Raw genomic sequence first — 19,690 nt, 5'->3', positions numbered from 1 at the left:
TCTTAACAGCATCAGCCAATGTAAAACAGCAATTTGATTGGAATTTGTTACAATCAACACAGAGACTTAGTTAAAGAATTGAGAATGGCGAGGGTCCCTCTATTACTTACGTGGAAGAAGGGCACAAAGGAAAACTGAGGTATACTCGAGTTAGAATGGTTCAGAGGGATTGTGGATGCAGGGGATAAGGAGGACCCTCCCGTTGAGTCACGAGGTTCAGAATAGACCCCCTTGCTTTCTAAACTTCTTGCAGAGAGAAGTCTAGGTGTGGCTAGGTCCGATCTTAGTCTCAGACTTGGTCAACAGTTTATGTGAATAGGGATTATATATATATAATCAAATTGCACATGCGCGCACCCCCCACCCCACCCCCCCCCAAGGTTAACCTGTGAATAAAATTTCCCTTTGCGTGAGTTTCATGAATTACTCACTTTTATATACTGGCATTCATCAGCGGAGCCGGCAAACCTCGCGAAATCAGGCCTTTGAGTCCTCATGAAATCATCAGCAGATGATCCTTCGATCCTTGCGAAATCTCCCCTGCGAGGCGACACAGCCCCGGGGGACATACAGGGTCGCACAGCCCGCTGCGGTCCCGGAGAGCTCAAAGGGTCTCCCTCTTGGATCGCTGGTTATAGGATCGAGATCACAGAATCCCAGAATCCCAGGTGGGAAGGGACCTCAGGGATCATCTAGTCCAACCTTTCTAGGAAGGGCCCAGTCTAGACAAGATGGCCCAGCACCCTGTCCAGCCGACTCTTGAAGGTGCCAAACGTGGCCGAGCCAACCCCTTCCCTGGGGAGATTATTCCAACGGTGACTGTCCTCACTGTGAAAAATTTCCCTCTCATGTCCCATCGGAATCTCCCCAAGAGCAACTTGTGTCCATTCCCCCTTGTCCTCTCCATGGGACTCTGTGTAAAAAGGGAGTCTCCATCTTCTTTGTAGCTGCCCCTTAAGTCCTGGTACGTGGGGATGAGATCCCCTCTGAGCCTCCTTTGCTCAAGGCTGAACAAACCCAGCTCTCCCAGCCTATCCTCGTATGGCAGCTTCCCAGTCCTCTGATCATCCTGGTGGCCCTTCTCTGGACCCCTTCCAGCCTGGCCACATCCTTTTTGTATAGAGGGGACCAGAACTGCACACAGTGCTCCAGGTGTGGCCTGACAAGCGCTGAGTAGAGCGGGATGATGACTTCTTTATTTCTGCTGGCGATGCCCTTGTTGATGCAGCCCAGCATCCCGTTGGCCTTCTTGGCCGCAGCAGGTTGGCTTTGGGCAGTATTTTACATTCTGGCCCCAATTCTGGTACAAAAGTCAGGGAGCCCGGGGGTGGGCAGAGATTGCCTGAGCCCAGGTCGTTACGACCAAGGTATCAGCACAACAGGGCTTATCCTGGGATCTCAGAGTGACCCGGGCGGGGGCTGCACCACCACATCCTCCCTCCCTCGTGTAGGCTTTTGTAGGGAAGGGGATGATGGCTTTCCCACCTCATGCTCAAGCAGACACACTGCGGGGGGATGCTAAAGCAGGATCACAGCTTAATTTCTAGAGCTGGATTTATACGGCGTGTCCCAGAATAGTCAATACGCAGGTCACAAAAATCAGTCGTCCTTCTGGAAAATACTGGAAAAGAGGGGTGTTCAAAACATTTGTCTTCAGCTATTGCTGCTGTTTGGTAGCCGGTACCCCTCCGTGGGCCACCCCTGGGAGCAGCAGCTCCGGAGGCTGGGCTCCAGGCTCAGCTTCTCGGGGCGCTCTGGCTGCTCGCCGCTGCTCTGTGGGCAGGAGAAACTCATTTTTCTTCCCAGGGGGTTTTTAGGGCCGGTCCCCGGTGGGTGGCACGGCGGAGAGGGGGGCATTGCTGCCAGCTCTGCCCGCAGGTACCAGCGCTCGCCTGCGCTGCCGTGGATGCAGGAGCAGCCGGGCCGCATTGGTTGAGCTGCACCGACCTCTAGAGGCTTCGGCCTCAACTGCCTCCATCGCCGGGGCGAAGGAGGGTTTTCCCGGTGGAGGAAAAAGATTGCAAGGGGTGGGGAGGGAAAAAACACCCGTTCCATCTTGTGCTTTCTCCATCCCGCTGTCCAGCCCCTCTCTCCCCACAGAGGCTCCAGGCAGTGGGGACGGGAGTCTGCGATAGGGTGCAGCAGCGCGCGGGGAGGCACGTGTCCCTTTTTTTGCAAAAATTGGGAAATATGTAAGATTCCCCTTGGGGAACCTAGGACGGCCATTGCCTGCGACGCTGCAAGCGCCCTGACACCTTGTCTGGCCACTTTATTGGTATCCTGTTGGAAAAAATCAGCGCCATCCCTACCCAGTCCTAGACAATGTGTTGCCACGCGTCCCTTCCTGAAGTAGATCTCCAGTTTAGGCGACGTGACTGTTAGCATTTAATTGACTCCAGGACCGGCGCATGACAGCAGGTTTGAACAGTGGAGCTGGACCTCGCATCCAGAGCTGCGTGAAGCACCTGAACGAAGCTACAGACACTGGAAGTTCACTGAAGATGCGATCGGTGGCGCGTCAACAAAGCAACCTCAGCTTTAATGCCGAAGTCGTTAAACTTCCAACATAAAAGCTAGGGAGAAGCAGATCTTTCTGGTGTACATATAAAAATGAAAGCGTGTTTCTAGGCTCGGCCAAAGCCAATGAAAAAGCAGCCGCTCACTTCGCGGAGGTGTACTTTAGCAGAGAATTTGAGCACCCCCAAAAGACTATTGCAATATTGTTAAGCAACAAGCACCGCGGGTGTTCTGCGGGGTCTCAGGAGGGGCACGCGGCCTCGGTGGCATTTGCTCGGTTACCCAGAGCATGCTTTTTTCTAGAAGGCGGCGATGTCTTCTGCACCATGGCTTTTCTCAAGCTGGCTCTTAGACTTCATCTCCAGCCAAACCACAAAGGAACGAGAGAGTTGAGCATTTCACTGTGTGACAAATACTTCCACCTCCTTGAGGACACAAAAATCTACTTATCATGAGTGTTTGATTTTGTCTTGGTTGTATTAAAGAGGCTGCCTCAGATTTAAAGTTGATCTTACTTCCTCTTTAAGTGTGCTGATGTCAGGTTAAATATAGATATTTCATAAAGGTACCTTTAACGGTTTACTTTACAAAGCAGTCCTCGACAGGGACCGGGGACGAAAGAGGAGGAGGAATCTTGGTGATTAAGGGAACTGACTCACCTTTAAGGAACTGTAGCAGCTAAATAACACACATGAATTGTAAATCATATATATCTTACAAAAAAGTTCAACATAAACCAGTGTGTGAACCCATCCCTGCTGGAAAGGGAATCAGAAATGAGTGTGTAATGTCTGTACAGCAGGCGGGTTTCATGCTCTGGGGCAAGGCTGTGCTTGCACAGAGAGGTGTGCTCACTCATGTGCCAACAGTTGGCAAAAGTTTCATAAAATCACAGAATCATTAAGGTTGGGAAAGACCTCTGGGACCATCAAGGCCAACCCCCAACCCAACACCCCCAGGCCTCCTAAACCATGGCCCCAAGGGCCACGGCTGCACGTCCTTTGAACCCCCGCAGGGACGGTGACTCCCCCACCTCTCTGGGCAGCCTGTGCCAGGGCCTGACCGCTCTGGCAGGGAAGACATTTCCCCTCATCTCCAACCTAAACCTCCCCTGGCGCAGCCTGAGGCCGTTCCCTCTCGCCCTGTCCCTGGTGACTTGGGAGCAGAGACCAACCCCCCCCTCACTCCAGCCCCTCTCAGGCAGCTGCAGAGAGCGAGAAGGGCTCCCCTCAGCCCCCCCTTCTCCAGGCTAAACCCCCCCAGCCCCCTCAGCCGCCCCCCAGCACACTTGTGCTCCAGACCCTGCCCCAGCCCCGCTGCCCTTCTCTGGACACGCTCCAGCCCCTCCAGGCCCTTCTTGTCCCGAGGGGCCCAAACCTGAGCCCACCATTCGAGGTGGGGCCTCCCCAGGGCCGAGCACAGGGGCCCCATCCCTGCCCGGCTCCTGCTGGCCACACCAGTGCTGACACAAGCCCGGGGGCTGGTGGCCTCCTTGGCCACCCGGGCACTGCTGGCTCATGCCCAGCCGGCTGTCAGCCAGCACCCCCAGGGCCTTCTCCGCCGGGCGCTTTCCAGCCACTCAGCCCCAGGCCTGGGGCGCTGCCTGGGGCTGGTGTGACCCAAGGGCAGGACCCGGCACTTGGCCTTGTTAAACCTCACACAACTGGCCTCGGCCCATGGATCCAGCCTGTCCGGGCCCCTCTGCAGAGCCTTCCTGCCCTCCAGCAGATCGACACTCCCACCCAACACAGTGTCATCTGCAAACTTACTGAGGGTGCCCCCGATCCCCTCATCCAGATTGTTGATAAAGATATTATTGATAAAGACATTATTGCAGGCAACCTGATCGCATCCTTCCTTTCTGCACAGGGTTGGTGGCACAGGTAGACAGAGCTCTACAATGAGACAGGGAGAGAGGACAGAAAACCTTCCTGAAGCAAACTGAGTGTTTGCCAAGCCTTTAATTCTTAAAAGATGTGATGGAAATTTCAACTCGTGCGATGGGATTTTCAAATTGCTGCCTGCGTGCAAGAGATGTGCTGGTACGACACGATCCTGGAGGTACCTTAATGCTCAGAGGCATCACTTTGTTCCTTATAACACAAGGCGGTTGCGGTGGCGAGGTCGGAGAACGCAGCCGAGCAGTAAGCGACACCGGTGGAACGGCAGCGGAGCCCACTTTCTCACCCTGCTGCCAGTAAAGTTGCTGCTTGGCTCGGTCTGCTCCGCAGACGGGAAGAGCTGATCTGCGGATCCGAGCGGCGCTTTGGGTGCTCTTGTTCCAGTGAGTACTGAGAAAATAGAGAAAAAAATAGTGGTTTCGAAGTAGTCCTGAGTTTGCTTTTGGAAGCGGCTGGTGGACCTGTTAATGTGCACAGACTGGGTGTCCGAGCCCTCGGTGCTACGGATATTCAGAGATATTAAAGTACAAATGGCTCCTTCCAGCAGGGACTGAATCATCCGTATTTTCTTATCACCCGCTTCTATACAAAAAAATGCATTCCGAATTTTACGTAACTGCAGCTATATTGTGTGTCAAATGTATTTGCGACGGTATAAAGCTAAACTACACTAAGAGTACTAAAACGTTTCCCACAATTATTAACAATCTACTTTTTTAAGGGTGGAAGAGAGCGTTGAGGGTTGTTAATGATGAATTCAAATTCAGCTGGACTATGGCAGAGAGCTGGACCAGCGTGCGCGCCCTCCGGCACCCTGCCTGGCCCAGGGCTCGGGGAACAAGCTTGCTCGCGGCAGCAGCGAGGTGGACAAGGAACCCCAAAAGACTTTTCCCTTTCTTTCTCCTGCTGTGACACACTGCTGTAGCCAGCACGGCAGGCAGGATAGGTGAAATCACTACTTTTTCACGCCCAGAGGTAAATACCTTTAATGCATTTTTTTTTTTCTGGAGTTATTTCTCTTTTTCCCAGAAGAAAAAATGAAGATGAAAAAAAGATCACTAAATATCACTAAAAAATACCACTAAAGGCAGAGAATCATTCCATTCCAAGCTGCTCCAAGGATCACTAAGCCATCGCTACAGTGGGTTAATATCCATCTTTTTAGTACCCGAATACCGTCTTACTGCCACCGGGCGACTGGAAGGCTTCCAACAGACCCATGATTTTGGCAGAAAGGCGATGAAAGCGTTAGCGGAAATTCTTTTATCAAACGGGAGTCCAAACTTCGGAAACTTCTTGGATTTTAATACAAAGCTTTCTAGTTTTGACACAAAACACCTTTTTGTGAAGAGAGGCTTTTTCTGCCCCCAAGGCTTTTCAGCTGCCTTCAATAATAGTGGTAGAGCACTTAAAAAAAGTGGGAAGAGACATCATCAAGAGATAAAACAACACGTTAAATGGCGTAGCACCACGTCATAGGAGCTACGACAGCCGGCATGGCTTTCTGCACCCACCCGGGAGGCCCTGGGGCAGGATCGGGGGCAGCACAGCGTGGCCGTGCAGTACCACAGGCTTTGGAGGCAAGACCAGGACAACCCCCCTGGCCCCACGGGCATGAAGCGTTAATATTGGTGTAAGAACAGCAAAACCCAACATGGCACAGTTAAACAGTTGCTCTTAGGAGTAACCTTTCTTCCGAAAGAGCTGTGTCTGTTTTTTGCTCTTCTATGAAGCATTTTAATGGGGAAGAGCCTTCTAAAGCGCTGGTTTTATTGCACTTACAGTCATGTGAAGAGTAACGTCCAAGCGTCTTCATCCCTACAATGAGGCTGCATCGCACAGCTACACAGGAGAACCACGCACATCCCCGTTTGTGATCAGTAATTACACAAACCAACTCTGGAATTAGACCAAAAGGATAAACTGGTTTTAAATTCAACTAATTATCAACGGCGATGCGTATTTGCTCGTCTTCACTCAAGTTCTACTTGTGGAGCTTCTTCTGCCAAACCCTCACCTCGTGTTCTGAAAAGACACCAGGTAGCGGGACATACTTACGTTCCCAAAAAGCAATCTTCAGGAAATTCACCAAATTACGATAATTTGCCGGGACCATCGCTTCTTTCTGATTTCACCGAAGCTTGTTAGCAACAGGCTCCGTTCTTTTCGCGGGGACAGAGTTTGATGGCTCCCCAGGCTGGCAAAGGGCAGATCCATGATTCTCTTTTATTCCGCCCAGCTAGAAACTGAAAGAAGCTGCTTCAGAAAAACAGCACTTTGTCTTGATTCCCAGCCCGCACCCACACCAGGAAATCCTGCAGCAAGGCCTCCTGGCTCTCCGCTCTCCCGCTTGTGATTGGTGTTGCGTGGATGGAAGAGAGGCTCCGGAGGCGATGAAAAGCTCCCCACGGCGGTCCTGAGGGCTGTGAGCACTCTCCTGAGGAGGGTCGATGTGTTTTACTAGTCAGGGAGAAGCAGGCATTATTCTAACCTTGGAACTACTCCAACCTGCCGGGCAATTTAGTCTTTGAGTCTCCAGGGAAGTTAAGCGATCCTGCTCTGGTTTTTGATTATTTCTGAGTCTCCTGATTAGCCGTGCAAGACCCAACTCAACGCACGGAAGCCTCTGCAGTGCCGTCGGACACAATCCTGGCGTCTTAACTGCTTTGTCTGGGTAGAGAGAAGCAAGCCCAAGTTTTGGCGCCTGCTGCATTCTGCCCCGAAGACACTTTCTTTGCAGCCTCACGTTGACCTCAAAGCAGGACTCCGTAAAGTCATGCCGGCTACTTATTTTTAGCCGCCTTCTTTCTCAGAGGAAATATGCAGTTGTACTTCACCTCAGCTGACAAATCCACAGCTGCTCCCGAGTTCAGACATGTTTCCTGAGGCAGCGCTGTGGGCAAAGGCAGTACTTGTTGATAAACGCTTTTCCCAGCCTACCCAGTATCTGGCCAAGGGAACACTGAAATATGAGCAGGGACGTTCTTCGCTTACTCTATCCACAACACCACAAGTTTTCGACTGCTTGGAATATAATCATTTATTTATCTTTACAGTGATGACGGAAGAATGTACAGGTGTTTTCACCCATTGTATAAAAATCTGTTTATATACAGAGTCACAATAATCTTTATTTGGGAAATCATTCTGTTCTCCTGATCCATCCTTACTAAAAACCACAGGAAAAACAAATATTTAGTACAAGCAATATAATTCCAGTAGGTTTGCAACCTGGCATCAAAAGCTCAGCTTTAGATTAAGGGTAACGTTCGATACTTAAAAAAGGACTTTAAGTCATAGGACACAAAATAAAGTTGCTTTTCAAATAAGATATATACATCAAAAATAGGAGTCTAAAAAAGGCATTGGTTTTAATGCTATTAGAAAGCTATATAAATGTGCATGGGTCCATTTCTTCTTATAACGAAAGACCGAAGGAGAAAGTGCCTCTGTCTTTTAGGAAGTTCCTCCTGGGACAAGTCAGTTAAAAGTACCTGTAAAAGAGAAGGAAAGAATCCTTTTTGGAAAAGCAAAGGCTGACAGTTGCATCAATTCGAATGACTTTGTGGGAGCGGTTGTAGCCGTGTTTCAGCTCCATATTAAGAGCACAACACAAGTAGGTCGTACGTGGGTAACAAACACTGAACACGATGTGCGTGGCGACTTGGTTGTTGAGAGTCCCGCAGGTGCCTGGTTACTTTTAACTTAAGCACAACCCGCGTACGGAACGCGCTTTTTAACATCCAGCCTCTTCCTCCACACCCCTTCCTGGGCGCCTCGCCCAGGCTTCTGCAGTACTTCACTACGGGCCTTAACGCGCTTTCTGAAGTCTTGGTTTGTTAAATACAGCATAACATGTATGTAAAAAGTTTTTGAATATAAAAAGATCATACCGGAACATTAGTCAGTATAAAGTTAAAAAAAAAACTGTGCTCCTTTCAAGCTACCTTACATTACTTATTCCACTTATTAAAAAAATCTTGTTCAAGTCTATAACTAAAGCCACGAGGGCAAAAAAACCACTTTTATAGACCACAGCCAACACACGTACACTCACGTGTACGCTGGCTACGTACATGTAACAGGTAACGGGGTTCAGGGGTTGGTCAAACTCAGGGTCTACCGATCCGAGTGATTTCTGCAGAGAACCACAGTACCAGAGCAGAAGTAAATAAATGTACGGTTCCATCACAAAATAATCATTTTATGGTAAATTTTAAAAAAATCAAATGGTCAATTTGATTCTAACGTGGCAAAGGTTTGAAATTTCACATCTTAAAACAATGTTCTTCTCTGACTTCCTTTAAAGTTAGCCATGCTTAGACTTTTATAGGAGAGATACTCAGGGATTAAGTGTTTAATAGTAAATAGTAATTTACTATTTACTTAAAGTAAAAAACAGAATTTACTTAAAAAGTAAAAAAACCCCCAAAACCGAGTAATTTAAAGATTCCCATAGCCTGGAAAACATGAAGATTACTGGCCTGTTAAGTGGACTAAACAACCCTGGCAAATACCTCTCGTCCACAACTTAAAGATCAAATTTCCCTTTATTTTGCACTGACACTAAAAGTAACAAAAACAACTGTGCGTTGAGTATTCAGGGCCTGGTGGATGCATTAGAAACACATTTGATTTCTGGTTATAAGGATATACTCAAGCAACACACCCTCGTATCTGAAGCATGAACCCAGAGCGGAGTCCAGATACTGAGAGCAAAAATAATGTCTGGCTGTCGGGTACACCAGGCTCGTATTTGTCATATATGGGAGGCGAAACGTCGTGGAATTACCGCCCTGTGCTGGGGGCTGAATCCCAGTTTGAATGTTCAGCAGCCTTGCTGAGGCAGGTGACAGCCTGGAAACTTCCATCCTACGTCCACAAGTTACCTGAACGTAGTATTCACAGTTCTATAAACGTTAACTCCTTTGTATCTGTCAAATAGGAAATACATATATTCTTTTCTCTTGGGGGGCAGTAACTCCAGGACAAAAGCAGAAATTACACAACTATCTCCAGGAGGAATTCTTCGTTGTTAAAGCTTCTGCTGACTCCTCATGAAAAAGTCAGATCTCAAAGCTGCGCGCTACCACAAACGAGTACTACGAGCTCAATGGAAACAAGAGAATGAATTGCCAGTCTTCTGCAGATGATTAAAAAAAAAGAAGAAAGTTTCAGGAACTTGTTATGCAATTTTACTGAATTAAATTTTGAAGAACGGAAAAAAGGAAGTAACTTTGATCGCTTTACCCCAGCTTCACATCGAGGATTAAGTGCCAGAAAATACACCTGCAATCGTTGCTAGAGACTGGGGCTTTGCCATAAAGGATGAAAACCACTGGTTTTTCCTCCCTGGCGATCTGTGTAGCTTTTAATGTGAGGATGTTCGTGTCTATATATGCAAAATCACCCTCGTGTTCTGCTGCTACAGTGCGTGTCAGCTAATATGTGCGGGGAGAAAGCAGGACTGCTTGCGTGTGACACACTACTGTCCACCGAATGACTGCCGTGAGATTGCCAGCAGCCGAGAGGTACATCGCAGAGTGTGCCTCCAGGAGATCTGACTCACCTGATTTCTTTTTATGCTTCATCTCCATTATCCATTTCTACATCTATATCTTTTGTTGTATCAGCCGCTCGTGACAAAATGTCTGCCATTAGTGCTTCCTCCAGTTTTTTACGCACTTGTTGCACCCGCTCTTCTTGTTTTCTGCAGGGAGAGGAGGGAAGAAGGGGCAGAAACGTCAGTCCTTCAAGTATACTGGTAGGCTGGGAGCACGCTACGTGCATAAACAGTGACTCCAGACTGGTTTCTCAACTCTTATTTTAACTTAGAACAGAATACAATAGAATAGTTCCAGTTGGAAGGGACCTACAGCGATCACCTAGTCCAACTGCCTGGCCTCTCCAGGGCCTACCGAAAGTTAAAACATTATTAAGGGATTGTCCAAATGCTTCTTAACCAGTGACAAGCGTGGGGCATCGACCACCTCTCTAAACCCTTACTGACTAGTTCTGCTGCCGTTGTACCTACACAAGCACACAGATAGTGCTTGGCGCTAGAACTGAGAGCGCTCCGAGCCAGAAGCCTCGCTGGTGTAGCGTGCGTGGTTTACTTTCCCTCATATCAAGACAGAAGGATTGAATGTGACACATGATCTTCCACCCTCAGATTAGATACTTGAAAAGACCGAACAGAAAGTTAACGGAGCAATATCCTCGTGGACTATCTTTGTCAGATTGGCTTTTTTCTTCTTCCCTCTTTTTTTGGCAGAGACATTTTAGGGTAGATCACTGAAAACCACAGCATGAGCACTGCAGGGGAGATCTGAGGCACTCTCCCTCCTCCCCAGCGTACGGGCGTGCACGCCAGCAGCACCTTTACAGGATGGTGGGGCACTGACTAGGTTTCTAGGCGCGCAAAGAACCAACTCCAAGTCCCACACAAAGCGTGTGCAGGGGAAGAACCTCGAGGAGCTTCACTGTTTCCATTTCTTTATTGTATTACTCCTAGCGATCTACTTGGTCTTATCTGCTAGTAGTGACGCGCTCAAGATGGCAGCAACTTCTGCTGAAACAAAGGTTTCGTTCCCTGGGGAAAGTGAATTCAAAAATATTACCTCGATATCAATATAAATTTAAGATATATTGATTCAATGTTTAGTTTGGAAGGTAATATTTAGCTTTCAAATGTTACCAGAAAACAAGAAGTCCTCTTTTGAAGTTTTCCCAAGAGAACACAAATTTTGCATCTGACCCAGAGGTTTTTTTTACAAGAAAATCCACTCGTTCTAACAAGCTATGTTTTCCAAAAAAGAAAATCTTTCAACAAAAATATATGCTTAAAAATGGCGAGAACTCACAGAATCCCAGGTTGGAAGGGACCTCAGGGACCATCTAGCCCAACCTTTCTAGGAAGAGCCCAGCCTAGACAAGATGGCCCAGCACCCTGTCCAGCCGACTCTTGAAGGTGCCCAACGCGGCCGAGTCAACCCCTTCCCTGGGGAGATTATTCCAATGGTGACTGTCCTCACTGTGAAAAATTTCCCCCTGAAACTCATCAGAAGCAGGCACAGGAAAACATTTAATGGTGCCGCAAACTCCCTGTGGCTGTTTAGGATGGCAGGACAGAGAGGGAGACTATCAAATCTTAGGAGAGCAGGAGTGATACCCAACATGCTCCGCAGAAGCCTCTGGGGAGCATCAGCCTCGAAGGTGATTCGGTGCTACGCTGCAACCATCGGCAGCACTCCCTAGGTGCTTCAGAGGAGGCTGGCTGCTTGCAGAGACAGCAAAAGGAAGAAAAACCAAAAGAACAAGCTAGCAGTTTAGTACAGAACTTGTTTTCTCTCTTCCCGCTGTTTCCTATCCTCAATATACAGCTTACTGTCCCAGAGCTGTTAACCTTCAATGCCTAGAGAGTGATCTTTCAGACCCCGGGGCAGAGAACAAACCCAAAGATGTCTTATCTTTTGCAGAACCCATGTGACAGAGGAGAAATAAAAGTCAGAGTAGCATATCTGGTATTTGTTAATTGAATGAAAATGATTCCTAGAGCACACAGAAGCTGAAATATAATTTTTTTAGAAAATCAGTAATAAAAAGTTTTCACCACCTTGTTAGAATACCCTGTGAAGTGGCCAAAGATTATGGAAAATAAAGACTTGAAGTACATTTTGTTCTTACCCTTTTTGGCTTTATAATTTTGACTTAAGACAGTAGGATCTTTCCACAATCCACAGCCTACAAACTCATCACAACAGGCTTCAGACTACGGCCAATAGCCATTTACACCCGCAGGGCCCTTCCCTGGACTGCTGGTGGGTCCTTGCTTACAGCTAATTTAGGCTATGAGGATAAATATGAGTGCTTAATGACAGAATTTTTTAAAATGCGCCTGAATGGCCGAATCAGAGAGAAGAAAGCTGCTGAAATGCCATTATAAAGCTCCCACTTTACAGTGGGAAGAAAATTCGAGTGAACTAAAACGCAGTAAGGACAATTCCCTACTCTCACAAAGAGTGGATCAAGAATGAAGTGTAAATGATCCTTGAATGTGGTTCTGGTTGCTGGGTATTTTAAGTGCATCTCATGGAAAAGTCCTGAAGTATCACACATCCAGTGAAGATAATGAGAAGTCATCAATGCTCCCTTTATCAAAGAAGTCACAGGGCATTTAGAGAACCTTACCCGCTCAGTAACCTGAATTAAGCCATGAACAGCTGAGCTGGGAGAGAAACGAGGCCCATTCCAGGCTGCGCATATCTCCTAACACCAATGTGTATCACAGAACGCACTTGCCAGAAAGCAAACAAGGAGTTAATCTGAAACGTTCTTTCCTGGCGCTACCAAGGTCCTTCCCTGCTTCGCTCTTCAGTGAGTCTGTTGTCCAGACATGGAATCTAACATAAAGGCCAGTAAGCATCTTATATATCACCCCCGAGGAGCTGGGCACAAATCAGAAGCTTTACTGCCTCGGTAGGCTCCTTTATTTGAGATCTTCTTTTAAACATACTTAAATATGTTGATGAAGTTTTGAAAAATATATGCTGAAGCATAAGCTCAGCCTGAGCCAGATTTCAGAATCGTCACCCTGATCTGTAACCAGCCCCTTCCTACCACCTCGGACATACGACTGCAGTATTTAACACTCGCAGCACACAAGGAGCGACAGCCAGTTTTCTGTATCTCAGCCCCGCTCCTGTTATTAAGGGCTCAGGTTCCCTCTTTGCAGTGTATGTGGCCTTCTCCAGAGGTTACACCCAGCTCTCGCTTCCCAAACTCACCTGAAGACATAGCTTTCCCCGCTCATCTCACTTCCACATTTTCAGTCAGCTAGTTGATCTCCCAGGGAGCAACAAGTGAAAAATAATTCACAGCACTCCCAGCCCTGAAGAGTCTGGGTTTCTTAGCAAAGAGAGTTTTTAAGCACTAAAAACATAGCTTTTTTTATACAAGTAATATGACTTTTAAAGCACACAAACTACCAAGAGCAAATACTTAAGAACCAACAGCAAGAAAACACTACTAATAAATAACACTCATCTTTAACACTAAGTAAAACTCTAGGATTTAGAGTAGCTCCATTCAATTTGATTCATTTGAGTTCTTATGCTGCTTTATCACACCAATATTCTGTAAAACTGCTTTAGGGTTAGCAGAGCTGCCAGGGAAGGCAAGTGTGCTGCTCACAAGTGCCCACTCTTGGCTACCCTCAGCCCTTCAGCTCCATAGCTCCCTGGCACCATCCTGGCGACAGAGCTCCCACGCGGCAGCAGCCTGCACCGATCCTTCTCGCCTCCCCACCTGCATCCCTCGCTGCTAACCAGCTCCCTGGGCACGTGCTCTTTTCAGCCTTCCTCCCTGCAAGGCACAATTCTCATCCTTCAGCTGAAGTACGATTGCCTTTGAAAGCGAGCTAAACTTAAAGCCACGTTATCCCTAACACAGAAATCCACAAGCCTCCAATTCCAATTCTGACCTTATTTTCAGTGGAGAACTGCTTTATACGTATGACTGCATACAGCTCTGCACTCAGGCGACTTCCTTAGTGCTTAGAATGATTTTATTTGTCCTTGCAACTTGCACTCTTCTCAGCCCACACAACTAAGTGATGTGTGCAAGCTTTAAAGACGTGTGGGATTCCGCACTACTGTATGCAATCAAACTATGATACCGTGCCAACCTCCCCTCTGATTTCTCCATCTATTTTTCTACATTGTTAAATCTATCGAGGCTCCACTTGATTTAGTTCCTGATGTGCTGGCACTGCAATATCTACTCTGTCATCAAAATAAAAAATTGCATCTCGCTCTAGTAATAGCGTTTAGCTGCAGCAGAAACACAAAGGTATCTTTACGTTTATGATAGGTGTCAGATTGGATGGGAAAAGACCACGGAACCAACTCGCCCTTGCCTGAACACCAGTCCCACCTCCCGATGTGTCACGAGGCAGGTGCTAACCCCTTTTCCCCTGCTCTTCCAGCACATTCAAATACAGTGTTTTTTGGAGACACTCTGAGAACCATCACCTTAAGTGCTTATGGCAACACTTACTCTGTCTTTTGAAAAACATACTCTGGAGCTTCTCAGCCGAGAAGTCTTCCAGTAACCAGGCCTGAGACGCATAGCTGAAAGCAGAATTAATTACTAGTATGCTGACTGTATTTCCTTCATTATATTAAACTCAGGTTTAGGGTATTTGCTAATTCTCTCCCCACACACCCCCCTCTCCAACACATCACTTCCCATAGGTCTTGCCCGTCTTCTCCTCCCCTCTCAGGAGAAATGAACCCATGCTGAGACAGCATACTCTAAACGGTAATTACAGAGATTCTCAGATGCCTATTTACTGTGCTTTCCTGACATACTCCGTATTAAACTCATCTTTAGATCTGGGGTCAGAAAGTTAATCTCGTAGCCAGGATGGATAAGGATTATTTAGGATTTTGCCTCCCTGCGATATACATCACTTTGCCTTACAATTTTCTTATTTCTGAGGAGAGCTCAGACTGTAGAAACATTCTAGATCTCTCATTTTCTTCCTTTGGCACATTATAGTTCTTGTGGCTTTGGTGTTATACTGGAGGTGAGATTTGTATGGGGCATTGAGGAATATTGTGAGGGACTAAGTTACAGCTGACTAGCTTGGATCAAGGTTCATACAGTTTAAGATTAAGACATTCTTAAACCCATGCCAAACAAACAGCAATAAACGTGAATTACTGTCTCACGGTAAATATAGCTTAGTTTTGGGGCAAATTAACAGGTACCCACTACTGTGCAGAGGATGATACAGCCAGACATACTACATTAATTGATAAGCTTCAGTAAATTTAACAGGTTATGGCTACCCACAAGAAAAAGCAGAAGTCCCATTACCACGCTATTTGAAAAGGCCATCGTTGAGCTACTCAGGAAAGCTCAGAACAAAACCTACTGGGTGATGTTAAGTGTTCAGCAAAGAACCTAGGCTGAGCAAGAGAAAGGGCTGTTGAAAGCTGAAAGGTGGGATTTTCAGAAATGACTTCACATGCTTTAGGAAAAGAAATCGCCTGAAAACTCTAAGCTTTGGAAAATCCCACTAAAGAGAGAGCCAGTTGAAAAGAATGACAGACTGGACTGTGAGCAGAACACAGCTGTGAGTCAAAAATGAATTTTATAATATATTGCAGAACTTCATCCACCTAAGCACAACTAGAAAAACCAATCCACCTATTTGTTATTTTCAGAAGATACCATTCCCCAGTTCATCCCAAAAGAGAGAAGCCAGTTAAAGCATTTATGTAGGAGAGACACAAAGGTTGTCAGTTTTAACCTTTCATGGAAATGGAGGCAACTCAACAGTGCTGTTGCAAAGAACTTAAGTAGATGCTGGTCGGGAAAGAAGCTACAAACAGAAGCTGCAAAGCAGCAGCATCAGGATCAATGATCTCACAGACTCGGTTTGGGAGAAGCCAGTTGATAGGGAATTCTAAAAGCCTGCCTCAGGAGGCTAGGATTTGTCTGTAAAGGCCACCGGGAACCACACCATGCCCATCTGACATACTCACCCTTCCACAGGCCTAGGTTTAAGAAGGCCAGACTATTCATAAGGTGTATCCCACAACTGAGAAAAAAACCCCAGGTGCTCGTCCCCAGTGATAAGGAAGCCCAGTTGTTTCTTAACCATCCATTTATAGGAGGTTGTTTAATGTTTTCCTGGTGAATGTGCTGAACCAAAAGAGGAGATTTTGCATTTTACTCTGATTATGGAAGAGATTTACCATCATTACATGACCAGGAATGCTTCAAGTTAAACACAAGTCAAGCTGACAGCTGTTCTATTAGACGTAAACAACTGCTACGATCTCCCTGAAGAATTTATAGTACAAAAGAATATATGCTGGCACCTGACCAGAAATCCCCAATGGCGAACTTTTCCTCACCATTATGTAAGCTCCCAAAGCAATTGTACAGCTTTCCTTCGTGATAACACGTGCCGTGTTCCGATACTACTTCTTCAAGCAATGTGTTTTCTGGCTGGTCTTAAAATGAAAGCCAGCTTCAGACAAACAGTACGAAAAGGTAACTTCTAAGAGTATTTAATCCTTTTGTAGCGAGCTGCCTACAAAGCCATGAACCAGAAGAGACGTCGAACTGGCAGCATATTTGTAGAGGTAGAGCTGCTCCAGTTCAGAATCTGTGTCCTTCCCGAGCTGCCGGCACTGCCTGACAGCAAATTCAGAATCTGCTTTGCAAAAACAACTGAATAAGTGGTAAGACAAAAAAGGAATTTTCTTTCCCATAAATAATAAATGCTGTCAAACACACTAAGAAAGTTTCTCATCCTGCCCTGTAACTTTCTGTAACAAAGCAAGAAAACTTTACCTTCTGAAAGCATTTCGAGTTGACACTTAAGAAAAAGCAGCAAAGTAAATCCCTAAGCAAAGGGCTGGGAATCAGCTCATTTTATACCTTAACATTAACTCTGCAGAAGCTTCAGCTTGCGATCGAGGGCTTAGAAAAGAATGCGATAGCAGTGGACTTTGGTGCCAAGTGAATTCCGCTATGTGGCAAGATCCAAGTTTGGTCTTCAGATTCCCTATGCAACCTAGAATTTAACTAAACATGTGACACCAAAGGCAGCGTTCGTCCCCTGTGTTGATTCACGCTAAGCAATACTGAAAAAAACCCCACCTGGACGACAAGACCATGTTCCGTGTCTTGCCACACTCTGGCCATTAGTCAATGCAACAAGAAATCTCTCTCTTCACTCAGTCCTAACCTTGAAATTCAGTGCTGAAGCTCCTGCTTTTAGTACCCAAAGAGGGATGAGCCTTTCTTTGAAAAGAGAATTAACAGCGCAGCTCTTAACCAAAATCTTTGCCCATATGTGAATGGATCTATCTGTGCTTTTCGTATCGTATCCTGATCTTCCACTTTAGGAGAGGGTATTAGCCGCAAAGCTGTATGCTATAGGGGAATGTTCCTATTTTCCTTTGTTGATATTACTTACTTTTTAACTGAGATCAACAAATTAACTTGACCAAACCAGAAATGGGAAGGAAGACAGCCAATATTGATCATGACTATAGCTTAATGTTTCAGGCACTCTCTTGGGAAAGCAAATGTCGATTATGACTCATTCCTTAGTAAATATTTTATATTACTAATTTGACCACACAGAAAAAACCCAGGTTTTCAATTTTTTCAAGCTCCTGAACTCATCAAGAGGTACAAGAAAAACGTTCACACTGCTCTTCCCTTATCACCAGGACTGCACTGAGCCAGGAAGGAATCTGCTTTAATTGAACTTGCTTTGCCGTTTACTGAAGACTTCATGAAACTTACCTAATGTCATCGTCTGTGACGATGAAAGCTTTGCACAGGGGTTGAGATGTGTTAAGCCAGACAGCTGGGTTCTTCTCCACAGCTGCAGAGAGCTGCCCCGTGATAGGCGCAGAACTGGTGTGCAAAGCACTAGCAACAGCTGATAACAGGGTATCGTCGTTGTTACCCGGGCCAACTCCTAAAACACAGATAACCGAATAGTTACCATTCGCATTTCATACGTAACTTCCAGCGGCAGAGCTCTCCTTGGGGCGCGAGGTTATGCACACCCACGATGTAATCGCCACTGGACACACGATCGTATAATCCAAACAGTTAAATGCAAGTGCTTAAAAATGGCTTTGTAATAGCACGGTTCTCATTTAAGTGTAAGTTAGCGTTTCAAAAGGCATCTCATTTCTAAAATTGGCTGGCTTTTTTGCTTACATTTCCTTTCTAAAACCGGCTAGGTTTTTTGCTTACACTAACAATTACAATACCATCCATGTTTTTAATCAAGATGATCACATCATAAATGTATCAGTCAAGTATTGAAATAGGTTCTTTGCAGCGTCATGGTATTTTAATCGAGATGATCACATCATAAATTTATTGGTCACGTATTGAAATGGCTTCTTTGCAGCTTCATGGTATTAACCCAAACCCGCACAGTCTTTGCTTTAACACTACAAGGCATTAAATTCATTCTGGAAAATAAACACTGGAGATTTTTACAACACTCGAATTCCCAAGAAAATCTCCCAAGCAGTGGAACAAAGCTATTAATTTTGAACTATGACTTGAACATATTTTAGATCAACTTTCACCAATAAGAGTGCAGTTCTGAAGTGTGGTTTATATTAACTATATAAATGAACTAAAAATAAACACAGTTTATGAGGGATTTTGTGAGCAAGAACATTTACAATTTGAAGTTTACTTAATCCGACTGTAAACTGAAAACTTGTTAAGAGCATGAAAAACTCTGTCCTTTTAAAGCGCAAACAACTTTGGGGATCTGAAGCAACTGCAGCAGCCGAACACAATACCTTGAAGACCTTTAGGTAGCTCCATGGATTTTATGATCTGTTCACTGACATCCGACGCGCTGAGGCCTTGTAGCCTCTTCTCCCAGAAAAGCTGAAAGAGAGAAAATGAGATTGCTCGTTAGAAATAATAATAAAAAAACCCTAAATCAGCTCATGGAATAAACAGCATCAGAACAATAAAAGACAGATGGTGCCTAGCAGCTTCCAAAACAATCAACCTAACGGTCACGTAAGCTACCAGAAAGGTAATATCCTGTCTGCTGATGGAATTTTAGCCATCGGGAACGCGCTTGCACGGACTTACGCGGTGTGTGTTGAGGCACTGGAGGCAGCTCTGCACGTTGCGGCAGCGCAGCTGCACCAACACTAGCACTAATCAGGAGCTACGCCACGCCAGGCCTCTGTTGGCTTCATGGCCCGGCCCTTCCCGACACCGTACAGATCTCTTGACTTCTCTGGAAACAGGATCAAATCTTTCCATTTTGAGGAAGATGCATGAACTAAATCCACATTCATTTTACCTTCTACTGCTTTATTAGCTGGGAACATGTTTCCATTTCTCACAGAGACCCATTTCTTGACCTAAGACATTTTTGTTTAATGATACAGATTTCCCTACCCACTCCTATCTTACTGATTCATCCTGATTCATCCTGAAGTTCTGGGCTGGAGATGAGCCACACCTATTCCTTAAAATGGGCCTTTTCTGTTTCGCAAGACAGCAAGGAAAGCTACCTAAAAAGTTAATTTCCATTCCAAGGGAAGCTACATTTAACAAATAACCTTAATAAGGAGGTATGCAAGATCGTAGCTATGTGATTACCTGTGGAAAAGGCATTCAGAAAGAGCTTGATTTTTCTGCAGAATATGGGGGTGGAAAAAAAAAATCATCTATTTCTCTTCATGCCTGCA

The 19,690-nt window shown here is 46.0% G+C and overlaps 1 protein-coding gene across 1 annotated transcript in view; it reads right to left on the bottom strand.

Moving 5' to 3' along the window:
* Positions 1-7,440: 7,440 nt before the first annotated feature.
* The window catches only part of MBD2 (methyl-CpG binding domain protein 2), a 43,014-nt gene continuing 30,764 nt past the window's right edge, over positions 7,441-19,690 (bottom strand). The window contains exons 4-7 of the mRNA XM_064439259.1: positions 18,779-18,869; positions 17,751-17,928; positions 9,988-10,128; positions 7,441-7,912 (exon numbers count right to left, since the gene is read on the bottom strand). Of these exons, the coding sequence (XP_064295329.1) occupies positions 9,999-10,128; positions 17,751-17,928; positions 18,779-18,869 (399 nt within the window). The 3' untranslated portion in view covers positions 7,441-7,912; positions 9,988-9,998. The remainder of the gene's footprint in view (positions 7,913-9,987; positions 10,129-17,750; positions 17,929-18,778; positions 18,870-19,690) is intronic.

Source organism: Phalacrocorax carbo, chromosome Z, assembly GCF_963921805.1.
Source record: "Phalacrocorax carbo chromosome Z, bPhaCar2.1, whole genome shotgun sequence".
Taxonomy (NCBI): domain Eukaryota; kingdom Metazoa; phylum Chordata; class Aves; order Suliformes; family Phalacrocoracidae; genus Phalacrocorax; species Phalacrocorax carbo.
The sequence above is the reverse complement of the archived record's forward strand: the minus strand, read 5'-3'. Positions and strand labels throughout refer to the sequence as shown.